General features: G+C 53.3%; 1 protein-coding gene across 1 annotated transcript in view; it reads left to right on the forward strand.

Annotated features, from left to right (window-relative positions):
• The first annotated feature begins 7,865 nt into the window (after nucleotides 1–7,865).
• The window catches only part of NECTIN1 (nectin cell adhesion molecule 1), a 61,911-nt gene continuing 45,203 nt past the window's right edge, over nucleotides 7,866–24,573 (forward strand). Inside the window, exon 1 of the mRNA XM_059488352.1 lies at nucleotides 7,866–8,462. Within this exon, the coding sequence (XP_059344335.1) occupies nucleotides 8,381–8,462 (82 nt within the window). The 5' untranslated portion in view covers nucleotides 7,866–8,380. The remainder of the gene's footprint in view (nucleotides 8,463–24,573) is intronic.

Genomic DNA, 24,573 nt, shown 5'->3' on the forward strand with positions numbered 1-24,573 from the left:
ACCTCCACAGAGGTCCAATTTCCCCTCAATGCTCCAGATGGAAACCAGTTACTCATCTATCCCCAGCTCTGGGTTAATTCACTGAAAGGGTTTTGGCCTCCAAAATTCCCATGTTTGGTGGCAAACTGAGGCAGGAGGAGATGAAGGCTCAGCCTCAAATCTGGAGAGGAGAAATAGATACCACAGACAGGCACTGGGAGATCTGAATTCTTGTCCCAATTGTTTGCATCAGGGTAAAATAAAATGTAACCAAACCCAACCTGGCCTTGAACACAGAAAATCCCATGAAAAAAAGGTGTCAAAAACACAGGCTGAACTCAGGGGTCTCTTCCTGCAGCTAAAAGTTTTCTCCTTGTCACAAATCTGCAGAAAACATTGAATTTTACCACCACCAAACTCTGTATAGGTGCTGGCTTAGCTGTCCCCCCATGAGAACGGGATTTAGAACCCAAAAACATCACGAAACCCCACCAAGATCCCATGGAAATGCAGCCCTGCACAGTTTCCACTGTGAGCTCATTTTGTGTCAGAGAGCTGGAGCCACGCACTCGTAACGTTTGCAAACAGAAATGTAATGTGACATTTTTTGTCCCTGCTCGGGAGGAGATGACTCATTAAAGTCACTTTACAGCTCTGGGAGGGTGCCCAGGGTGGCAGGGGCTCATGGAAACAGAGTCACACTGAGGAGGGAGGGCAAACAAACCCGGCTCCCCAAAATCCAAAGCCTGCATGAATCCTTCTTCCTCAGAAGGTTCTAAAGCACCATTAACCCACTGATTTTATTTTCCAGGTTTTTTTTTTTTTTTTTTCCCATCACAAATAAATCTAAATTGTAAAGAGGAGTTAGGAGCAAAGCTGTTTCTTTGGCTGGTGAAATTTGGTGCCATGAGGGCTCATCCTCACTGCCAGGCCAAGGTGGGCAAAGCCACCCAGAGCCTCTGGAAAGGTCTCATGATCAGAACTTGTTGGGATCTCTTGCTGCTCACAGTGACCCTGAGAAGAGTTGGAAATTCTCTTTTCGCAGCCCAGAGCTTGAAGGAGGAGTCAGAGTTCTTCATTTCTCGGTCCCAAAGTTGTTTATTGTTTCTTATATGTAAAAAATTTTCTCCTGCCATGCCGAGGTCCGTCCAGCAGGACAGTCCAAGGCACTCTGCCTGCCCCCAGGGTGGTGTTATGTCTTTATACTAGAAACTACGTGTACAGTATTTACAATTACTTTCCAATACCCATCACCTATGTTAGACAGTGATGGCTCTAAACCAATCCCAAAGTGCCACCATCACAGCAGAAGATGGAGGCCAAGAAGAAGAAGGAGAAAGGCTGGACACACCCAGTTCCCTCCATCTTGCCTCCTGAATCCCCTTACCTAAAACCCCAAAATCTACTTTTCCACCCTGTGATAACTTCACTATTATTCTACTTAAGCTGTTGTGGCTTGCTGATCCTCATACAAGGTTGGTAGTTTGCTCCATGGGTCATAATCAAACCCACGGGGGCATTTTGGGCTCTGTGCCAGGGACTCTGAGCCCCCTGGCAGGGTCTGGGCTGCTCAGGACAGCCAGAGGGATGCGCTGGGTTCTGACAAGAACTTGGTTCCTCTCATGATTACCCAGGTGATTCCTCCCTCCAGCACCTGCAGGAGAAAGCAGAAACCCATGGATGGAGAAGGATGAGCCAGGAGCAGGGAAGTGGCCCATGAGGAGAGGTTTGTCCCCTGGTTCAGAGCAGCCACCCCACCCCTCTGCCCCCTCTGCCCTCACTGCAGGCTGACGGAGACATTCCCCTTGGAGCCCCTCCAAATTCCCATTGCTAACTCCTCAGACTGCAGCAAAACCCCTGTGAATGGACATCAGGCAGGCCCAGCTGGCATTTACAAAGCAGGCTGGGAGGGGGATTACCCCGGGCTCACAGTGCATTGTTTGATAAATCCCCTTCCCTGCCTGGGCCGGAGCAGGAACGTGCACAGGGAACCCCCAGAGCCTCCCCGCGGGAGATCCAGGGGTGCAGACAAGGTAAACTCAGCATTCACAGCTCTGTTTATCAAGTGTGAAAGATGCCAGCCTCAGGGACGATAAATCAGCGTCTCTGGTGTGTGCTGGTTCCCACCTGGCCTGGTGGATGGGGGCAGAGGGTCCTGCTTTTTTTGGGACAGCCAGAAATTAATGGCATGGCTGAAAGAAGGGGAGATAAAAGATAATCTTTGCTGGATGTGCCTCAGAAACAATGGCAAGGGTGGAGTGGGGCAGTCCCTTCCTGTGGTGGTGTTCACGGGAGTTTTATGTTGAGGGAAGAGATGAGGATCTGACTCTGTGTTTCAGAAGGCTTGATTTATTATTTTTATGATATATATTACATTAAAACTATACTAAAAGAATAGAAGAAAAAGTTTCATCAGAAGGCTGGCTAAGAATAGAATAGGAAAGAATGATAAAAAAGGTTTGTGTCTGGGACAGAGAGTCTGAGCCAGCTGACTGTGATTGGCCATTAATTAGAAACATCCACATGAGACCAATCCCAGATGCACCTGTTGCATTCCACAGCAGCAGATAACCATTGTTTGCATTTTGTTCCTGAGGCCTCACAGCTTCTCAGGAGGAAAAAGCCTGAGGAAAGGATTTTCCATAAAAAGATGTCTGTGACACCTTCCCTGTCACTGTCTGTGTCCACAGCAGTGATTGTGCTCAACTCACTCCAGGATAACACCAAAAATTCCCATGTCTGGCATGGATTTACTAGCTTAATGCATTGGAGCTGCTGCAGAATTGCACCCTGCCATGGATCTGGTCCAGCTCCAAGGTCCCCAGAGGGTGGCAGTGGCTTTGCCCTGCTGATGGCAGGGGTGGCTGCAGGAGCACAGCTCCCCGGCCGCAGCAGCTCTGCATTCCCCTCCGGTGGCACTGCCGTGACAGCCTGCAAATGAGACAGACCCTCCAAGCTCCCTGTGTGACCCTGAGACCAGGCCTCAGCAGAGCTTATGCAGGAAGAGAAGCCTATTTGTCCAAGCACAAGCAGCAAAAGGCTTATTTCCACTTGTACACTTGCAGCAAGCCCTGATCCCGACTCAAGCCCGGAGCAGAGCGTGTCAGAGAATTTCCAGGGCAGAGAAATCCTCTCTGGGAGCTCTCCCTCATGGATGGCTGCACAGCAGCTCCTGACACCCCGTCAGGAGGCTGCTCCCACCTTGCCTGGGGACTCTGTGTCCTGCCTTCCATGCATGGGCACTGCCAAGGCCCTGGGGATGGCAGGGCACAGAGCTGCTCAATAATAAATGATATTTTCTGATACAGTCGCTGCTGCTCTGAACGAGCTGTGCCCGTGCCTCTGCGAGAGAATTCCCCTTGCCCGACCTCATCAGCGATGCCCTTTGAAGTGTTCTGCCGATTCCACCCTTTGCCTCTCCTCTGCTTTCCCTTTCCCTGTGGATGCTGTGCCTCATCTCCTGCCTGCCTCTGGCCCTCATGGACACGCTCACACACCGTCCCCAGCGCTTGGTGTGCGTGCAAGAGAGATCCTTCAATCCCTTCTTCCATGTCAGCTCCTTCTGGGAAGACAGCAGCTCCTTCCTGGAGGCATTTCACGGCTTTGATGAAGGAATTATTCCCTGCTGATGGGAACAGGCTGACACAGAGCCCACAGGAGCCACTGGAGTCCCCAGCACTGCTGGCCAAACCTTGGGCCAGTGGTTGTTGTTTGCATCACTCTTACCCATGCAAGACCCCCAAATTCCATCCCAAATTCCTCCCGTGCATTGAAAGCCCCTCACTCCAGCCCTCGTAGGGCATTTCCAAGCCCACCAGCCTCGCAGTTCCAGCCGCCTTCCACTGGCAATCCCTGGCAGAACTCATCCCGCTTCCTGCGAGGCTGGGATTCCTGATCTCCCCCGGTTTCTTTTCTCCGTGTATAATGAGGATTACGGTTTAATTCCTGCCTCACAAGGGGGTGCTGTGGGGATTGCCAGGGTTAAGGCACTCAGCACAGAAAGGCTCTTCCCAGCCCTTCAGCAGAGGGGCTCAGAGAAAACCCCCACTGCTGTTTGCAGCCTGCTCGCAGCTCGCATCAGCTCCCATTAACTGGGAGGCAATTTTCTCCCCAGTTCAGACTTAATTCCTCCTCTAACTGCTGGCTCTATCCAGAGAACAGCAGGGCAGCAGCGACTATCAGCGCTGAATTGCCTTTTGAAATGGGATGTGCGAGCTGCCCGCGCAGAGCATGTGTGCTGTGTGTATGTGAGTCCATGCAGGAGGCTGCTCCAGGAGAGCTCAGAAGTGAAGCCAAGCACGGAATCAGCTCGGGAATCCCTCTGCACCCCCGATCCCCCATTGCTGGCTGCACCACAGACGCATTATGTGTGTTTACAGATGAAAAAAGCGAAAAATAAAACCGGTGCCGGCGTTAAAATTCCGCCGAGCGCAGCCTTCTGCACTGATTCGAAATGTTTATGAACACGGGAGTTAATGTAATCAGCACTGCAGCAAATACACACCAGGTACACGGCACAGACAGGAGCGTCAAACGCGCTCCCAGCTCGGAGTGACAGCTCTCTGCTGTGGGCTCTGCAGCAAACAAAAGCAGCTGAAAAAACCCCACCGAGGAATGCCTGAGAGAGCAATCCCTCCTCCTCCCCTTCCAAGACTTTCTGGTAGTCAGAGCTGTAAAAATCTCAGAGAAGGTGTCCGTTCCCACTGAGCCTTTCAAGTGGCAGGGAGCCACTGGGGAGGCACTGGGGGAATTCCTGGCTCCATCCACCAGCCCAGCCCCGGTTCTGTGCTCATCCCACGGCAGCCAGGAGCTGCTTTAGAAAGATTTGGACAAGACAACTCCAGGAACTGTTCCACCCTGGGGAAGGATGTGCATCAGTTTGCCAGGGAAGATCCCATCCACAGGAGCTGCGCCAGTGCAGAATCCTCACCAACCCTTCATCCAAGGGGTTGTGCCAGTGCCAGCCCCATCCCAGCCCCATCCCAGCCCCATCCCAACCCCTGCCCACTGCTCACTGCCCACATTTTCCAGTGGGAAGGCTTTGGGGAGGTCCCATTCCAGCAGGTTGCTGAGGAGACGTTACCTCACACAGCAGCATCAGCAGAAAACCCCGGTGCTGGCAGAGCAGCCAAAATGCTGGGAGGACAAAACACTGCAAGCCTGTTGTTTTCTTTTTTTCTTTTTTTTTTTCCCAGCCAAATGTTGTTTCATGCTCTAATGGTGATTTTCAGGAGCAATATTGGCGTGACAACTTATGTAAGTGTGGGCCAAGTTCCTACACCACTTCCAGGGTCTGTGCCTAAACCTGATTTCACAGGGGGGCACAGGAAAGGTTTGGATCTCTGTTTTGCCACCTAAAATGAGACTTTAACCACCCCTAAAACCCAAGAGAGGGTAAATATCACAGTTTTATAAATTATTTTCCTTGGAGAAGGTGGGGTTCCTCACACCCTAGTGCTACCTGAGGCACCAGGTGGGTTGGTTTTTTCTCTCTTTGTTTGCAGTGGAACACATTTAGAGATTTATGGAAGGGATTTCTGAGTCTCACAGTGGTTCATGTGTTCCTGCAGCAGGAACCTTGAAATCCCCTGTCTTATCACTGCAGGGCTTCTTTTCCTCATCTCTGGCTGAGATGAGTTTTAGGAACTCACTGTTGTGAGGGGTAAAACAAGGAAATAAAAAATGGGTTTAAACCAGCTGATCTGGCAAAGTAGCTCCCCCAGCCCCTCAGAGGCCATGCACACAGAGACCTCCCCAAATTAAAAACAATATAAAGCATGATGCAATTAAATATGTTACATATTATGATCTTCCTCCCCTAGAAACAACAAAAAACTGCCAAACCAGAGCATTCTGCTCCTGCCTCTCCTGCTCATGCACGAGTTCCCCTTGGGCTTCACGGAAATTTTGGTCTCACAAAATTCTGCAGAACAGGGGCCCCCATGGCACTGTGTAATAAATCTTAGAAGTTAACAGCCAGAACTGTGCCAAATGCGATGGGTTTTGCTTTGTGCAGGATCATGAAAATAATACATTCTGGCTCAGTAAGTCAGGCCTCATGCACCAGGGCTAATGGTCCACTGCTGCTGCTGCTAAATGGATTTACATTTTTGTCTCGCATGGTTGAGGGCTGTGATTTGGGAAGCCAAGGCCCCGAGGCTCTGTGAAATCTCCCCAGATTTTTGAAGGGAAATGTGAATTTTCCCCCCACCTGAAATGCAGGAAGCTCAAAGGAGGAGAGTTGAGGTGTGGCTGCCCCACAGGTCTCAGGGATGTCAGCTCAGGTGCAGTGACAATAAATGGGAGAAAGGGGAATGTGACACTGGGAATAATGCAAGCTGGAGCATTGTTAATGTGGGGAACTCCATGGTAACTCAGAGAGACCTGCCCAGGGGAGCAATGTCTCATCGGAGGTATCTCTTTAATGGAGTTGGGAAAGGAAATAATGAGATTTTATGGATTAAAACTGAAATTAGACAGATAAACACTCCACAGGCAGGAAAACCAAGCAACAACAAGGATGCTGGGATCTCCCCACGGCCTGCCTGCCCACAAGGATGGGGGTTTGCCCTCCTGAGCTCAGGTCGGTGGCTTTAGAGAGGAGGCAGGAGGCAGAAATCATCAGCTCAGCAGCCCCAGCTCCACAGGCAGGATGTCCAAAAGAATCCCAGCGGCCTTACAGTCTGCGAATCTATTAACTAAACCTCATTACTACGTAATAACTTTTGTTATTTCGGAGCAAACCTTGTATCTGCCTAATCCGCTTTGTTACAGAGCTGCCCATCCTTCCCTCGAACAGGAATTAACTTCTAAAGGAATTAAAAGGAGGAGGAGACTGCCGAAAGGGTCCTTAGGGGTATCTTTTTATAGCTGCTGGCTGCCCCCCCCTCCTTTCCCTTTCCCACTATGTGTGGTATCCTTCCCCACTGATTCCATCCTTTTCTGCCTGCCAGGCATTGATTTGTTCCCGTGTTGTTCTAATGGAGCTTGAAATCAACATGACTTTGTTGTTGGTTGTTGTCATTGCTGTTCACATCTTTGTTTGGGGTTCAGCATCCTCGCAGAGGCCGGGGCAGCTCAGGGGCCGGCATTAGCAGGCTGAACACCTCCTTGGCGAGAGATCCACAAAGGCTGGCACTGTGTCCACATAATAAAGGCTGCCACAAAACGCAGCGAAACCGCTGCCCCCTCCTCCCGCGCATCAGCTCTTGTGCCAGCGCCGAATCCCCTCGCTCATCGGCGCACACAGAGGGTGGCCACAACAATCTCCTTCTTCCAGCAGGCCCCAGGAAAGCGCTGCGGTGTCCCCATCCCAGGCGTTCCGGAGCGCCGCTTTATGTCCCGCGTATCTCACTCACATCGCGCAGGGTGAAAAATGCGTTCGGCCGGGGCGGTCGGTGGGTGCCGGGCCCCCGAAAGGAATTCAGGACCGGCTCAAGAATTCAGGAACAGCCCCAAGTCCGCAAGCGAGGCAGGAGCACCTCCGCCAACCCACGGCGAGGCGCCCTGGGCCGCTCGGCGAACAAAGCCCAGCTGCCGCCAGCTGCCAACATCCGGAGGGGCGGGCGGCGAGCCCGGCCGCCCGTCCCGCCCTCGCCCGGCCCCGCACCGGCGGCAGCCGCGGCCCAGGGAAGGGTTAACGCTGCGCCCTCCTTCCTCCGAGCGCTGACATCACGGGGCGGGCTCCTCCCGCCAGTGTGTGCGTGAGTGCGAGCGCGGCCGCCGAGCCCCGCACCGGGCACCGCAGCGGGCACCGCACCCGGGCACCCGCGGCCGGCCCGGCCCCGCGCCCCCCGCCCGGCCATGGAGCGCCGCGCCCGGCCCCGCAGCGGCAGCGCCTGAGCAGCGACAGCGGGGCCCCAGCGCAGGGCGGGCAGCGGGCGGGGGCTGCCGAGCCCCGCCGCCGGAGCCACGGCACCGCCGCAGCCCGCCGAGGGCTCTGCCTCGCCGCTCTGCGCTTCTTTTGCCTCCCCTCTTGCTTTTGGGGTTTCTTTTCTTTGATTTTTTTTTTCCTCTCAATTTTTTTTCCTCAATTTTTTTTATTTTTTCCTCCCAATATATTTTTTTCTCTCAATATTTTTTTCCTCTCAATTTTTTTTTTTTTTTTAAATCGCATTTTCCACCCCCCTCCCTTCTCCTCGCCGCTCGCCCGGGCTCTGCGGAAGGAAGCGCCCGCACTGCCCCGCGGCCGGAGCGCCCCGCGCCCGCCCCGAGGGGCCCCGCGGATGTGCGGATCCCTCCCGCCCTCTCTTTGTCCTCACCCACCTCCGAGCGTATTTTTATTTTTATTTTGAAATTTCATTTTTTTCAAGCAGACCTGAGCATCACCGCGGGCTGGGAGGGTGGGGGGCCCCGCGGCGCTGCCAGACCGACCCCTGCCCATCGCTCTTAAGGAACTCTCATGGCTTCACGGCCGCAGACAAGTTGCCGTGCATCGTGGTGGACTATCGGAGTTTGCATCCTGGCAGCCGCGCTCCTACCAGGTGAGCCGCTCCCCGGAGGGCGCTGCGGGGCTGGAGGCAGCCCCGGAGGGATTTGCGGGGTGCCCGTGCGGGAAACGGGATGCGGGAAGGGTGGGATCGGCGTTGTGGGGCGCGGAGCAGGTGTGGGAGCATCTGTGCGAGGGTGGGAGAGGAGCCGGGGCCGGTTTCAGCGCCGGCTCGGCTCGGAACAACACGCTCGTTTGTTTTGGAAGCAGCTGCAGGCAGCGGGCTCCGGAGCCCTGCGAGCCGAGGCCGTTTGTTTGCTTTTTGGATGGAGCGGCGTCTAGCGAGGTGCAGCAGCAGCCAGGCTTCCCCGGAAAGGCAGCCACGAGGCTGGGCAGATGTTTCGGGAGGAGAGACGGAGGGTTTGGGCTCTCCAGCATGCCCAGAATGCCCGCTCCCCTCCGCACACACTTCCCACGGGCTCTTTAGCGGAGGGGCTGGACCGCTCCCAGCTTTCAGCGCTTCCTTGCGCTGCCTCTGAGCTTGGCTGCCTGATGGCATCTTATTCATCCCTTTGGTTCCGATCCATCCCTCGCGTTCTGATCCGTCTCTGGAACGGAGATGGGCAGAGATGCGCCTCTCCCCGCTCGCTGGGGAGAGCAGAGCTGTCCGTGTGTCCTTCCCTGGGCTAGGAGCTGCCCCGGGCTGGGCACAGCGCTGGGGAGCGGGCGAGTGACCCACTTTGGCCACTGCCCTGCGGGGACTCATTTATTATTCCGCTCCGGTGCAGAAGGGGTTAATGCCATCCTGGAGGGCTTTCCGCGAGTCGGAGCCATGGAAAGGGGATCGGCAGTCTGCGTTCGCAGCTTGTGAATGAGCTGAGAGATGCAAACAGAGCCGGGGTTTTGCCTTTTCGGTGGCTGGGGCTGGAGCGCGGGCACGGCAGCGGATCCAGCCTGGGCTGGGAGCTGCAGCTGGGAAGTTGCGATGAAGGCAGGGTGGAATTGCGTCCTCTCCTGCGATATTGGGGCTGGGGCAGCGTCCCAAAGGAGCGGCCAGGCTGGCTGGGTCGGGACTTTGAGATATGAGCGAGGTCTGGGCCATCAGGGCCCAGAGTTCCCTGGCAAAGACGGGGACGCGATAACATCAGGACACGGGAGATCAACAGATCCCAGCGGCTGGATGGGTCTGGTTAAAATGGATGGAACGGGAGGGGGTGGCGATCCAGAAACCAGGGAGCCTGTGAGAGGGAGAAGGTTCGCAGGGCGATGGGAAAGCAGGGCTGGGTGCACCTCGGTGTCCCCAGGACAAAGGGATCTGTGTGCATCGCAAACAGAGGTGACGGAAGGGACAGCCTCGGGCTCCCCGCGCTCCTCTGTGCTTCAGGCAGGTGCCTGGCTGAGCTCCGGCTCCTCGCAAGGAGTCTCGGAACTTTCCGTGCCGTTCTTCACCTCATCCTCCTCCCACAGCCCCGGGCAGAGGCGCTGGAGGGGCAGCGATGCTCCGGCTGAACCAAAGGACTTCGTGCTCCCCTGGGAGCTGCTTTCACCAAGGAGACACGCAGTGACCCTGACACAGCCTGGCATCTCACCTTGTCCTGCCAAGAGAGACTTCTCCTCCTATTTTTGGCTGTCCTCGGGGCTGTGCTGCCAGCAGCAGCTCCTCTCTTGCCGCTGCAGCAGCGTGGCAGTTTGTCTTGCCCTGTCCCGCTGACAGCTCTGCCAGGACAAGGCAGTGGTGCATCTCGTGGTGCCTTGCCAAGGCCGGGGGACAGTCAGCTCTGCAGTGTTCCAGCAGGATCAGCCTCCCCAAAGCCTGGCCCTGAGCACGGTGCCCTGCAGCCTGTGTGGGCGACACTCTCGGCCCGACCTGTTCAGTGGTGGATGCACCACAGCTGCAGGAGGGGCTGATCCTGGGTATTAAATATTCATTCATTCATTTATTTTGGTTCGTTTGGGTGCTCTGATGGACCCAGAGCTGCAGGGAAGGAGCAGCACAAAGCAGAGGGTCTTTACCAGACCCCAGGTAGTTCCTTGAGTTCACAATTTATTTTGCCAAAATCATATATATATAAAATACACATATATATATATGTCATATAAACATATACAAAGCTGTATATATATATATATATATGTTATATACATATATATATAAAAATTCAATTTAAGCTTTGAATTCAGACAAGCTTGCTCTACAAGGAGAGGAAACTCACGATCCTCTACTACAAGTGAATTAGTAGCTGTGGACTTGTTGGAAAATGTGGTTTTTGTACCCAGCACCCAAGAAGGATCAGAGCAGTGCCTGCTCTCTGAGAAACCTTTCATGTCCAGCTGATCAATGCTATTTCATTCTGTTCCCACCCACCTCCCCCTTCAGATAATGTTAGCTTTTTTTTCCCCTTTGCTCTGATAAGGAAATAAAAGTTCCGCCGCTGTAAAAGCTGTAAGGAGCCTGGTATAAAAATCTGCTTTACAAATTATCTTTAATGTGAGCGGTTCAATCGCCCAGAACGGATTCAATTCACGGCTCCTGCAGCCTTCCCTGCCCATCCATTTGGAACCAGGTATCAGCTCACGCTCCACTCGAGATATTGATATCAACAGGGGTTACAGAGAGCCGTGGGGGAAGGGGAGCAGAGATCCCAGGCACAGCATAGGAACACTTGCAGTTCAATTTGTGTTTTACAAACCTTAACAATCTGTCTGTTTGTCCCCACCTTGGAGCTCCAGGTGCAGCCACACAGAGTGGAGGCATCACCTGTGCCTGCTCCTGCCCCTGCTCCCAAACTGCTGCAGACAAATTCCTCTCTGCCATTGCTGGGCTGCCTCCTGCTCTGCCTGGGAACGCTCTGCAAAGCGCTTTGAGATGCTCCACGGGGGATGGAGAGCCTCAGAGGTGGCTGGAGCTGCTTTGCCACGGGGTTTTTCCATCAAAGGAGCATTGGCTGAGCCGTGGTGACCCGCAGGGCTGAGGTCAGGCTGGGCTGCAGCTGGAGGCAGGGAGCCACAGCTGGAAAGAGCCAGAGCGTGTCACTGCAGGATCTGCTCCATCTTGTGCTTTTAATATCCCAAAGTAGCTTCCAAAATGGAAAAAAAAAAAAAAAAGTTGCCAGAGTCTCCTTCAGCATTTGGGTTGAGTTCTTGGCTGTTATTTTTTTCTTCCCCCGCCTCCCAAAACTCACAAACAGCAGCATCAGGCTATTTCAGGCAGCAAAAACGTGTCTTTGGCTGATTTTTTCTCTCTTTAAAATTCACTTAAACCGACCAGTCGGGTTTTACCCTGGAGCTGCTGAGTGTGTCAGTGTGGGTGAGGCACCAGGCTGGGGCAGAGGCAGCTCAGCTCATGAGCAGGGGGTGTTGGAAGATGATCTTTAAGGTGCCTTCCAGTCCAAATCGTTGTGGATTCTGTTAGTAGAGGATCCTGAGTTTCCTCTCCTTGAATTCAAACTTTAAATACATCTTTATATATGTTTATGTTTATATATATGATTTTGATACAATGCAAAAGGAACTACGTGGGGTCTGGTGAAGACTCTCTGCTTTGTGTGCTGGTCCTTCCCTGAGATGCTGTTTGCCCCCTGAACCAGCAGCGTTGGTCAGGCAGGAGCTCCCAGCCCAGCCCCATCCTCAGGGAGATTCCAGGGGCTCATCCAGCAGCAATTCCAGTGCTCGGGACGAGCTGGTGGGCAGGAGATGCTGGCAGAGCCTGGCACATCTCTCCTTGCACCACCCCTGCTGCTCTGGGCTGCAGCTGCAGCAGCCACAAAAGCCGAGCTAAAGGGAGGCACCACGGGGCTCCTTGGAGCCGGGCTCACACCTCGGCTGAATCACGGCAGGAACCTGAAGAGCAGGTTGGCCATGACCTGCTTCCCAGGCTGCCACCGGCACCTGCTGCCCTCTGCTAGTGCCACCAGGCTGGGGACAGCCCGCGGGGACAGCAGCAAGGGGTCTTTGCCCACCTCTTCCCACCTGGGGAGTCACACAGCACTGCCAGGATGGGGCAAGCACTGCAGGGAAAAGGGGATTTATCACAGAATCCACAGTAGTTTGGGTTGGAAGGCACCTTAAAGATTGTCTTCCAACCTCCTGCCTTGGGCAGGGACACCTTCCACCTTGGTTTGCTCCAAGCCAGGAATTTTGGGAAAAGCTGGAATTGCACTGTGTGTGAGCAGACAGGGATGGGGCAAGCACTGCAGGAAAAAGGGTTTTATCACAGAATCCACAATGATTTGGATTGGAAGGAACCTTAAAGATCATCTCTTCCAACACCCTTCCTTGGGCAGGGACATCTTCCACCAGGCTGGTTTGCTCCAAGCCGGGAATTTTGGGAAGAGCTGGAGCTGGGCTGTGTGAGGGCTGCAGGGATGGGTTGGCCAGCGCCCAGGAGCATGGCCACGGTCCTCAGGGCTGCCAGGAAAGGGTTGGAATATTGCAACATCCTTGCCCGAGGTGCTGACGGCTCCTGCTCGGTCCCTTTCAGAGGCCAGCCAGGCTCATCAGTGCAAAAAGGCAGAAACAAATGAGGGAGGGACAAAGGAAGGTACTCCAGTCTCGCAGCCCCTGGAGATGTTGCTTTTTCAAATCACGTCAGATTAAATCAGGGCAGCTCTGCTGAAGGGCGAGCTGGTGCTGAGCCACTGGAGCAGGGACCCGGTTTGCACTGGAGACATCTCTGTGTTAATTACCAGAGCCCAGCACGGAGATTTCCCAGCTCTGAGGTTCCAGGTGAAGGAATTGTGTGCTGTTTCACGCACAGCAGCAGCTCCAGGTGAAGGTTTGTTCAAGGAATGAGAGATCTCATGCCACGGTTCCTCCTGCCTGTATTGAACCATGGATGTTCTCCCAGGTGCACATTTTGCCAGGATTAGCCCAGCCTGCATTGAGGCACAACCCAGGGTTTTCAAGGGGAACTCCTTGGCTCTGGAGCAGAAGAAAATCTGCTCAAATGACCAAGAGGAAGGAAGGAGTTTCCCCTCTGTCCCACACTGGGTTTAACGCCCCTTCTGAGTCACAGGGAGAAATGGGAAGTGAAATTGGCAGCACGTGTTACTGTCTGTGCCCTGTGCTGTGTCCCAGCTCCTTGGGGACACGTGTGGAGCTCAGCTCCTGCTGCCACCCAGGGTTTGTCCTGTCTGGGCACTGATTGCAGCCCTTCCCACCAGAGCCATGGCTCTCCATCTCTGCTGCAGTGCCAGGGCACACAAACAGCAGCTCCTGGCCATGGGGAGGGGACACAGCTCCTGTCCCTTGCTGTCCCCAGCCCAGAGGGACAGCAGAGCCCAGCCTGGGGAGGCACAGAGCTCTCCTGTCATGCCAGCAGCTCTGTGGGGTGCTGGGCATGGTGGGAGGAACTGACCCAACCTGATGAGCCATCTCTCCTCCATTCCCCACCACAAAGCCGTCCCTGCAGGAGGTTCATAATCCTGCCCTGACGTTATTGGGTGTGATGCAAGCTGGAAGCATTTCTGAGCATTTTCCACCCAGCTCTCCTCTCTGTGCTGCAGGCCTGCCCTCCCTGCTCTGAGCCAGACCCATGGGGACTGGTGGAGGGCCCTTGAGCCCAGGTGTGCGGGGAGAAGAGCCCAGGAGAGGCAGGAGCAGGGAGATTCTCCTCCCTGGATGTTAGAGCACAATGAAGGGGTTTTCTGCCCCCCATCCCAGCCTATTTGCCTTTCTAGCTGCAGGAAACAGCCAAGTGCTCCCATCTGCTCCCAAGCATGCAGGGATGCTCCAGATGTGGTCCAGGACCTGCAAATCACATCCCTGCCTCGGAGCAGCACCAGGCACCAGATGGACCACCTGGCTGGGAGACAGCAGGTACTCCCAAGCCTGCTTAGGCAGGAGGACTCAGCCTCCACCTCCCTCCCCAGCAATCAGGATGGGTTTGAGGCTGTTTTGCTTCTCTTGTGGAAGATCCATCCCTCTTCCCTCCCTCTGTGCTGGTGAGGGGCATCAGGAGCATGGCCAGGAGTGATGGAGGGTCCTGTTAGGCAGGGCTGACATGAGCCTTTCCAGAACATTCCAGCACACAGGGCAGTCTGTGAGGCACCCAGGGGGCTGGAAAGGAGGGCTGTGTGACCACCTGGGAGCAGAGCCAGCCCTGTGCTCTGTGTGGCTGCTGTGGTGTAGCTGTGTCATGTGCGTGCAGGGATTTCACCCAGGAACTGTCCTAAGAGTGTCTGCTCTCTGCTCTGAGGTTCTCACGTGTGCAAAACCAGGTTTCATTGCTTAATTTCATTCTTCTTTCATTTCCCCTCCAAGGGAAATGCTGCTGGAGCACTTTGCACTGTCCGTTTCCACAGCCCAAGGGCCCAGCCTGGGGTCAGAGCTCTGCCTGTGGGCTCTGATGGGCACAGGAGGCTGCTGTGACTCAGGAGCAGAGGGCTGCAATTAGAGGTTGCTGTGCTGAGTGCCCTGGCACAAATGATTACAAGGGTTACAAATGATCCCTGACGGGCAGAAGTCACAGAGTTTAATGGGAGAAGTAGGGGAGGAGAGAGGTCAGAGTTTCTGTCACTCCCTGCTCCTGATTTCTGTGCAGAGCAGCTTGGCACGGGATGGTTTTGCTGCCCTGTGGCACTCAGGGCAGGGGAGAGCAGCAAGGGAGGGATGAACCCTGCCCTGTCCTTGGGCAGCCTGGTGCCCATTATCACCTCTGAGTTATCAGTTCTGAGTTCCCAGCTCTGAGTTCCCAGCTCTGAGTTATCAGTTCTGAGTTATCAGTTCTGTGCAGTCATAACTCACCCAAACCCAAACCCATGGCTCTGATAGAGGCTCCCCTTGTCTTGAAGCCTCTCCTAGAAATAACCCTACAAAGCCTCAGCCTGCAGTCAGGAGGACACTTTGCACAGCAGAATTACCTGCATCAAGCTCTGGCTACGTTTTCCTTAAGAAGAGGCATCCAAGGGGCCTTACCCTGACTTTTCTTGGGCTACACCATCAGCAGAGACCCCTTGGAGGCAAGCCCAGAGTCTTGATCTCACCAGTGCTGATGGCCTTCCTAACCTGGGGGTGCCAAAACCAGGGGAAATGTTAGAGATGGATAATCCAGATCAGTTTAAGAACACACAATTAGATGATCTCCCCCATTCTGGAGGGGCTGTATTTCTTTTTTCCTGCCTGTCTCCTCACTTATGTTGTTCTGAGGGCTGGAACTGGAGGCAGCAGCAGATTTGGTGGTGCACAACTGCACAAGCTGCTCATTGCTGGGCCTCTTTGGGCTCTTGCCCTGGTCAGAGAGTGTCTGGGGGCTGTGCTGGAGGAAGGGACATCTCTGGGCACAGGGCAGAATTGGGGCTGTGCCCGTTTGTGGCTGCTGAGGATCGGGGATGTGTTACATAGCAGCATCCCTGCCATGCTGTAATTCATATCAGCTGCCAGTTTCCATTGGATACAGGACCCCTCTGGGCTCTGCCAGGCTCCATGGAGTGCTGGATGTTCTACTTGGTGAGTTTATTTTCATGTGCTCAGGGTGCTGAGGGGAAAAGGGCAGTGGTGGATCTCCTTCCTCCAGCTCAGCCCCCCAAAATCTGGGTCAGGAGCTCTCTGTGTGTGTGAGTTTCGTGCAGAGGCTTTTCCCAGTGATGGGGCTGAGCTTTGCCAAATTTACCTGGAGGTCAGATTCAGTGAGAAGCCAGGGAAAGAGTCAATGAGAACCCAGGGAAAGGTTCAGTGAGAACCCAAGGAAAGAATGAGTGAGAAGCCAGGGAAATATCCAGTGAGAAGCCAGGGAAATATCCAGTGAGAACCCAGGGAAAGATCCAGTGAGAAGCCAGGGAAATATCCAGTGAAAACCCAGGGAAAGATCCAGTGAGAAGCCAGGGAAAGATCCCGTGAGAAGCCAGGGAAAGATCCAGTGAGAAGCCAGGGAAAGATCCAGTGAGAAGCCAGGGAAAGATCCCGTGAGAATCCAGGGAAAGATTCAGTGAGAACCCAGGGAGAAATTCAATGAGAACCCAGGGAAAGAGGAGCAGGGATTGTGGGGATCTCCTCTCAAGGGAGTGACTGCAGTGCTCAAATCTTTCCAGGAGGGTTCTTTGGGGATTTGTTGGATGCTGGGATGGGCATGCTGGGTACCCCTTTGGTAGGAGCTGGGTGGGATCCTGTGGAGGATGGCAGCAGTCAAGGACAGGGGTGGGAAGGAGGGAGAAAGGCTTGGGCAGAGCAGAGTTTGTAAAAGCAGCAATGTTCTCTGTGCCTGAGGATGGAATGAGGATCAGGACTGAGGACAGGGAAGGCTGCAGGGGTTGCAGGGAAAGGCAGAGCCCTGGCAGTTCTTATCTGGGGTTCTCCAGGAGATCCAGGCTGGAGCTATCACATCCCACTCATGATCAGGCAGCTCTTGACAAGATTTCCTGAATATCCACCCAAAAACCAGATGTGTGCCCACTCCAGCTCTGTGTTCCACTCCAGGAACACTGGCCTGGCGATCCTGCCCATGCTGATCCATGGATTCCCATCTCCAGGGCTGGGACATCCCTGGGACATCATCCCATACACCCAGTGAGCAGGGACAGGGCAGGAGCCACCCCTCAGGATTTGCATTTGCTGCTGATTGACTTTGGAGCTGGAGCAGCAATTTGCCAGTGATGGAACCTTTATCCCCCAACTCCCCCAGTCCTTCTGGGAGTTTGATTTCTCAGCTCACAACAGACTGATGGTGGTAGCAGTGAATTCTCTGGGGCTAATATTGCCAGCTAGCACACTATAGAAAGAAAATTCTTTATTTGTTGGCGTGGCAGGAACAGACTTTGGAAAATGTACCCTGATTTTTAAATACCCATTTCGCCTGTGGTGTAAATACTAAAATGGGTTTTATTCTCTCCCCCCGCCCTTCTTTCTCTCTCTCTTGGAGTTTAAAAATATCGCCAGCCTGGGGAGGTGCATCTTTCACTGAGATTTATAACGGCTGCTCTCAAGTGATCTGGAAAATGAGCCTCCCTCTGCCCCATCCAGCCTGGCACCTTCCAAGAATTTATTTCCTATATTTGCGCCAGCCTGAGAATACTTAGAGGCTGCATCTCCACCCAAGCACTCTAATTATTTAAGTTTTGTTTATGGCCACTCTCCGGGGAGCTGGGAACGTCCAGGCTGCTGATCCCTCCCTGCAATGGGTAATTCAGCCCTGCATTGCTGCTGGGTGATAATGGCCAACAAATCACGGCTGCTGCACCGTTTGCCCAGGATGGATCACCCTGGCTCTGAAAATTGGCCAAGCCCGCAGGGCAGGGGTGGGGAGAGGTGCAGGGGCTCCGGTGTGAGCACAGAGCTCTGGGTCCTGCTCTGTGCCCTGTGTCCATGCCAAGCTGCCTTATCCACTGATCCCTGCTCACTCCTGCCTCTGGAGCCACTGGCAACCTGTGGCTGAGGTGAGGCAGGAGGCAGTGAGGAAGAGGAGGGAGGCTCCTTCCCGGGCTCTGCCCACCCTCATAACCAACCTGGGGCTGCCTCTGGTCACAGCTGGGGCTGCATCCCCTGCCCACATCCCCATCCCTTCCTGCCTTGGGGGGTTCAGGCCACCTTTCCCATTATCCTGCTCACCCCAAAGCTGCAGTTTTGGCAGTGAGGGGCTCTTTTCCCATATCCCCATCCCTTCCTCCATCCCTTCCTGCCTTGGAGGGTTCAGGCCACCTTTCCCATTATCCTGCTCACCCCAAAGCTGCAGTTTTGGCAGTGAGGGGCTCTTTTCCCATATCCCCATCCCTTCCTCCATCCCTTCCTGCCTTGGAGGGTTCAGGCCACCTTTCCCATTATCCTGCTCATCCCAAAGCTGCAGTTTTGGCAGTGAGGGGCTCTTTTCCCACATCCCCATCCTTTCCTCCCTAGGGGGTTTCAGGCGACCTTTACCATTATCCTGATCACCCAAAACCTGGAATTTTGGCAGTGAGGAGCTCTTTTCCCACATCCCCATCCCTTCCTGCCTTGGGGCCACCTTTCCCATTATCCTGCTCACCCCAAAGCTGCAGTTTTGGCAGTGAGGGGCTCTTTTCCCAGCCCTGTGGCCAAGCTGCCCAGCCCCAGTGAGGTCTGGAGGAATCTGCAGTCCTGTGGCTGCCTCTGCTCCTGTCAGGCTGGGTGATAGAGAGAGAGAGAGAGAGATTTTGATTACATTATGACAAGCGACAGAGAGATGGAGTGAGGGCTGAGTCTGCCTGCTGTAATTCCAATTAGCAGGGGTGCTGTGGCCAGGGCCTGACAGGTGTATTGATCCCAAATCTGGATGGGGAAAACCTTTCCAGGGGTCCCTGGGGCTGAGCACAGCTGTGGGGCAGGGAGGGGAAGAAAAGGATTTTTGTAATGGGGCACTTGAGCAGGTGGCTGCATTTCACCTTCCAAAATGCCACAGCCAGCCTGGTACTTGAGCTTTCTCCTGGATTTACCTCAAAATCTGTGCTGCAAACCCCCCCTGGGGTTTGTCTGCAGCTGCGGGATGAACAGGCTTCTCCTCAGCGTGCACTTGGAGTGAGTTTATCAGGACTCAGGTTCTTCCCTAGACAGAATGTACCCAAGTTAAATAAATCAGCATGCAAGGAACAAAAGCCCAGGGCTGCAAGGCGAGGGGGAGTTTCCCTCTGCCACTTGAAGGTCAGAGCTGAGGCAGGCTGGCAGGGCTGTGGGCAGGCTGGTGGTGCAGACGCTGTCTCAGCTGCACCCTCCCCGTGGCAAAGGGGAGGACTCCAATTTGCAGCTTTGCAGGTATCGATCCGAGACCTTTCACTGCCTCTAAACCCACTTTGGAAATAAAAGGCTCGAATCATTCTCCTTAAGTACATATATTCTTTTGTGTTCTTGACATTTCCAACGCTGCCGTGCCCGTGGAGCACCTCAGAGCACCTCACTGGCAAGGGGAATATCTGCTGCCTCACAGCAACTCCTACCAGGCATGAATCAGCTCCTGCTTACAGGGAAAGGATGGCCTGGAGGTGATGGCAGAGCTCAGAAGGGCTGGCAGCGTTTCCTGGCTGTGCCAGCAGCTCCCTGGAACATCCTTGGCCAGCTCCCCTCACCTCTGTGTGCCTTTCCTTGTCAGGAGCTGCTGGGAGCTGTCCCTGTGCGCTCTGCTCACATTGTCCCGTGCCCTGCACACCTGATCCTCCCTCAGCCAGGCAGGAGGCATTTGCAGAGCTCAGGGAAAGGTGACTCTCCTTTATTCGGTCGTTTTTTCACGGCTGCCAGACGCAGGCAGAGAATTTGGAAGGCAGGAAATGCTTTTGCACGGATCCAAGTACAAACATTCTGTCAGAGCAAACACTGGGCTCAGTTTCTGGCTGCTCTGGGTGTGGGATGTGGGGCTGACATCATGGAGTTGGGTGAGCACAGCCCATTGCTTCCCTGCCTGCTGGAACCCAAAGCTCTCTTGATTTCTGCTGGTTTTGTGTTCAGGTCACCTCTGGTTTCCAGGACAGGAGGGTGAGAGGTGTGAGTTGGACATCTCAGCACTTCCCAGATCCTTCCCACCCACAGCCTGGACTGTGCTGGACTCAGGAATGGCTGTCAGGGGTTCACAACCTGAACAGGGTGCTGAGGCAGGAAGGATGTCCTGCTATGACAGTAGGTGACACTCATGGTGTCCTGCTATGAGAATAGGTGACACTTACGATGTTGTGCTATGGCAGTAGGTGACATTCATAGTGTCCAGCCATGGCAGTAGGTGACAGTCATGGTGTCCTGCTATGACAACAGGTGACACTCATGGTGTCCTGCTATAGCAGTAGGTGACACTCATGGTGTCCTGCCATGGCAGTAGGTGACACTCATGGTGTCCTGCTATGACAGCAGGTGACACTCACGGTGTCCTGCCATGAGAATAGGTGACACTCAGGATGTCGTGCTATAGCAGTAGGTGACATTCATAGTGTCCTGCTATAGCAGTAGGTGACACTCATGGTGTCCTGCTATGACAGCAGGTGACACTCATGGTGTCCTGCCATGGCAGTAGGTGACACTCCTTTTTTTGCTCTTCCCAAAACCTCCCTGCATGCCTGTGAGCAGCATTCCTGGCGCCTGAGCTGCCCCAGATAACAGAAACACCATTTCTTGCATGAACAAGCACTTCTAAATCCCCGTGGTCCTTCCCCCAGGCAGGGATGGAACCCAGAGCCCACTGAGGCTCCCAGTGTGTCCCCGTTGTGAGCCTGGCACTGATGGCACTGACTGTGGCTGCCTCAGACAGCAGATGGGCTGGAACAAGTGTCTCTGTGCTGGAAAAGCTCTGAGTCTCTCTCTCCTGGGTGATGACGACTTCAGCCATATGCAAGAGAGTCTCTGGCATTCCAGGGCTGGGAGAAACTTCCCTGGGAAGAGCCACAAAGAGCCATTCTGTGGCCAAAGGAGGTGCAGGATTCATTGGAGGAAGGAAGGGAGGTTCTCTTCCAAGCTCTGGAGGAGCTGCAGAGTCAGCAGCCTGCCCACGGAGTCTGTCTGCATCCTCCTCCTCCTCCTCCTCACCCTGCAGCCCCAGTGCACCCCAGCACCCCGGGCTGGGAGTGTTCCAGACTGGGGGAGTTATTACAAAATCCTGGCCAGGACACACAGACAGAGATGGAGGGTTTAAAGGTCGATAATTGTTAATTATTACCCAAGCTTCCCAGGAGGCTTTCTGGGAAAAAGACGTGGCTCTCATCTGCAAAGGTGTTCTGTGGAACATTAGTCTGTCCTGGCCACACTAAAACCCTTCCACTCTGCTTCTTCCTGCCTCCTGTGGGATTAATAAAGTGCTGCTGGAGAGCTGCTTATCTCAGAGCTGAATAATGTTTGCAATACAGGGAGGGGAGGCAGCTGTGATCCGGGAAAGGAGCAGAGGGAAGGGAGGGAAGAGGAGGGCTCTGGGGCAGGGTGTGGGGCAGAGAAAAACCCCGGAGACAAAAAGCACTAATACAGGCTGGGGGTACCAGAAAACCAACTGATTTCTGCATGGATTTAATGTGAGGGTCTCCCACTGACACTGCAGCTTTGGACACACAGATTATAGTGAACTTTGGATAGAGCCATAAAGGACACGAGGGATTATCAAAACTTTGCAAGCATTCCAGACACCAGCAGAAAAATATGTATATATATATATCAGGGAACCTCCTGTGAAGGGGAACCCGCTGTGAAGGAGAAGAAGCCCTAAAAAGGGGCAATTATAGTGAACTTTGGATAAAGTCATAAAGGACACGAGGGATTATCAGAACTTTGCAAGCATTCCAGACAGAAAAATAATATATATTTATTCCTCCTGGAGGAAGGAGAAGAAGCCCCAAACGGTGCTGCTGGTGCTGCCATGGCCCTGGGAGGCTTTGCTGCCCTGCCCAGCTGGCAGCCGGCTCTGGAGCAGGAGCCCGGGGCCAGGGCCACACCTGGGAGGCAGGACGGGCTCTGAGCTTCCCACGGGTGTGGGCTGGAGCAGGTTGGGCCGGGCTGGGCCCCCAGGGCAGCACCCAGCGCCCCTGGGAGGGTGCCAGGGCTGCGGGGAGGGCAGGAAGGGAAGGGAAGGGAAGGGAAGGGAAGGGAAGGGAAGGGAAGGGAAGGGAAGGGAAGGGAAGGGAAGGGAAGGGAAGGGAAGGGAAGGGAAGGGAAGGGAAGGGAAGGGAAGGGAAGGGAAGGGAAGGGAAGGGAAGGGAAGGGAAGGGAAGGCAGGAAGGGTTCAGCTCCCCAGCACCATCATCTCCCACCCTGCTTCCCCTTTCTGGCTTCTGAACCATAAGGAATGCTGCTTTCCTAGGCTAGAACCTCTCAGGACTCCACGGGCAAGGAAAACCCAGCCCCTCAGCACCATCATCTCCCACCCCTGCTTCCCCTCCTTGTCACCATGATATTTGATGAAAAAATCCCTTCGCCAGGATTTTTCTCCTGAAAAGATGAGAAGCTTCAAAAAAACCTTCAAATAAATATAAAAAAATAACTATCTGCTGCTTTGGAATATGGCAAGGGATTGTTTGATTAGTTCCATGTGAATCGTTTAATTTAATAACCAGTCACCATCAGCTGTGCTGGACTCTGAGGAGTCGGTCAGGAGCTTTCATTGTCATTCTTTTTCTTCTTTCATTATCATTCTTCTTGTCTAACCTTCTAAAGTATTCTTTTCTCTATTTCTTTAGTATAGTTTTAATATAGCATTTTAAATATAAAAATAATAAAAATAAAAAATAATAAAAATAATAAAAACAATAAAATAATAAAATAATAAAATAATAAAATTAGATATAATATAATATAATATAATATAATATAATATAAATATAATATAATATAATATAATATAATAATATAATATAATATAATATAATATAATATAATATAATATAATATAATATAATATAATATAATATAATATAATATAATATAATATAATATAATATAATATAATATATCAGCCTTCTGAAACGTGAAGTCAAATTCTCATCTCTTCCCTTGTCCTGGGACCCCAGCAACCCCCACACCTCCTCAGCCCCTCTGATCCCTAAGGAATGATGCTTCCCAATCCCAAAATCTCCAGGATCCATGGGAAGGAAACCCCTGTGTGACCCTGAGATGGGGACAGGGCTGCAGATTTCCACCATGATCCATGGGGGATTGTGTGCAGCCAAGGAGGCTGGGTAATGGCGGTAACAGCTCCAAAACTGGCTCTGGACAAGCAGTGTTGCTTTGGGTTTTTCAGGAGAAAACAGGCTCAAACAGCTGGGACAGCCTGTGCTAAAATTCCTAAAGAACAGCCATTTCTTTTTATTGTTTCTTTTTTTTTTTTTAATTTTTCCTTTCCTTGCAGCAGTTTCTTGATGCCTTCAGTGAGGGCGAGAGCCCCTCACCTGTGCAGGCCCAGACAGATTTGGAGGCTTTGAAGTGCAGCCTCTCACTTTGTGTTTTTCCCCAAAAAAAGAGGAACCAGTTCTGGGGCTGAGCACAGGGAGCTGCAGCTCTGTCTGTAAATGGGGTGAGGAAAGAGGAGGGGAAGGATGAGGTGAAGGAAAATGTGAAGGATGAGGTGAAAGAGGAAGTAAAGGATGAGGGGATGGATGAGGTAAAGGAAGAGGTGAAGGATGAAGTAAAGGATGAGGTGAAGGAAGAGGTGAAAGAATTCTCTTCTCTCTCTTCTCTTCTCTTCTCTTCTCTTCTCTTCTCTTCTCTTCTCTTCTCTTCTCTTCTCTTCTCTTCTCTTCTCTTCTCTTCTCTTCTCTTCTCTTCTCTTCTCTTCTCTTCTCTTCTCTTCTCTTCTCTTCTCTTCTCTTCTCTTCTCTTCTCTTCTCTTCTCTTCTCTTCTCTTCTCTTCTCTTCTCTTCTCTTCTCTTCTCTTCTCTTCTCTTCTCTTCTCTTCTCTTCTCTTCTCCTCCTCTCTCCAGGAGGGCTCAGCTGCCCCACACAGGGCCCCACGTGGATGTTTAATCCCCAGGGAGATTAATGGCTGGGTTTTATCTCACCCACCCCTCTCCTCAGCCCAGTCTGGCCGGATGAATCCCTCTGGGACAAGGCTGGGACAGCTGAGCCCTGTGTCCCCTGACTCCAGGGATGGCACTGTGTCCTCTGTGCCCTGCTTTAGGGCTGAGGCAGGCAGGGAGATGCTGCAGATGCCTGAGAAAATGTGGATTTCCCACAGCCAGGTGGATCTCAGGCCCTTGGGAGGGGACAATCCCTGTCCCTCCTTCCTGCAGAGCCATCCCTGAGGTGCCACCAAGGTGTGGTGGCCATGGGGAGGATGAGGGGAGGGTGCCAGAGGGTGGTGACCCCCCTGTCCCCCTGTCCCCAAGGGTGTGGCCCTGAGCATTCCCCTCCAAGGGGGATTTGCCTGCCAGGCCCATCTGTTCCTTCAGCCCATTGCCATGGCAACGGGGTGGCTTGAGACGGGCCAGGAAAATGAATCCAGGCAGGAAAATATTCTTTTTTTTTTTTTAATCTTGGGCGGAAATGAACGGGAGAGGGAAGAGATCCTTCTGTCTCCTCCCTGTTTCCCCCCTTAGGGCTGGGCTCCTCCTGCTCTCTGCTTTTCCCTTCCCCTCAGGTTGGGTGTCCCATCCAGGTGTGTGGCAGCAGCCAGGTGAGGGTTGGGGATGTGCAGGTGAGGTCTGGATCTCTTCAGGTGAGGGTTGAAGCTGCAGGTGAGGGTTGGAGCTATGCAGGTGGGGTCTGGATCTCTTCAGGGGAAGGTTAGGGATGTGCAGATGAGGTCTGGATCTCTTCAGGTGAGGTCT

Source organism: Ammospiza nelsoni, chromosome 24, assembly GCF_027579445.1.
Source record: "Ammospiza nelsoni isolate bAmmNel1 chromosome 24, bAmmNel1.pri, whole genome shotgun sequence".
NCBI classification, from domain to species: Eukaryota; Metazoa; Chordata; class Aves; order Passeriformes; family Passerellidae; genus Ammospiza; species Ammospiza nelsoni.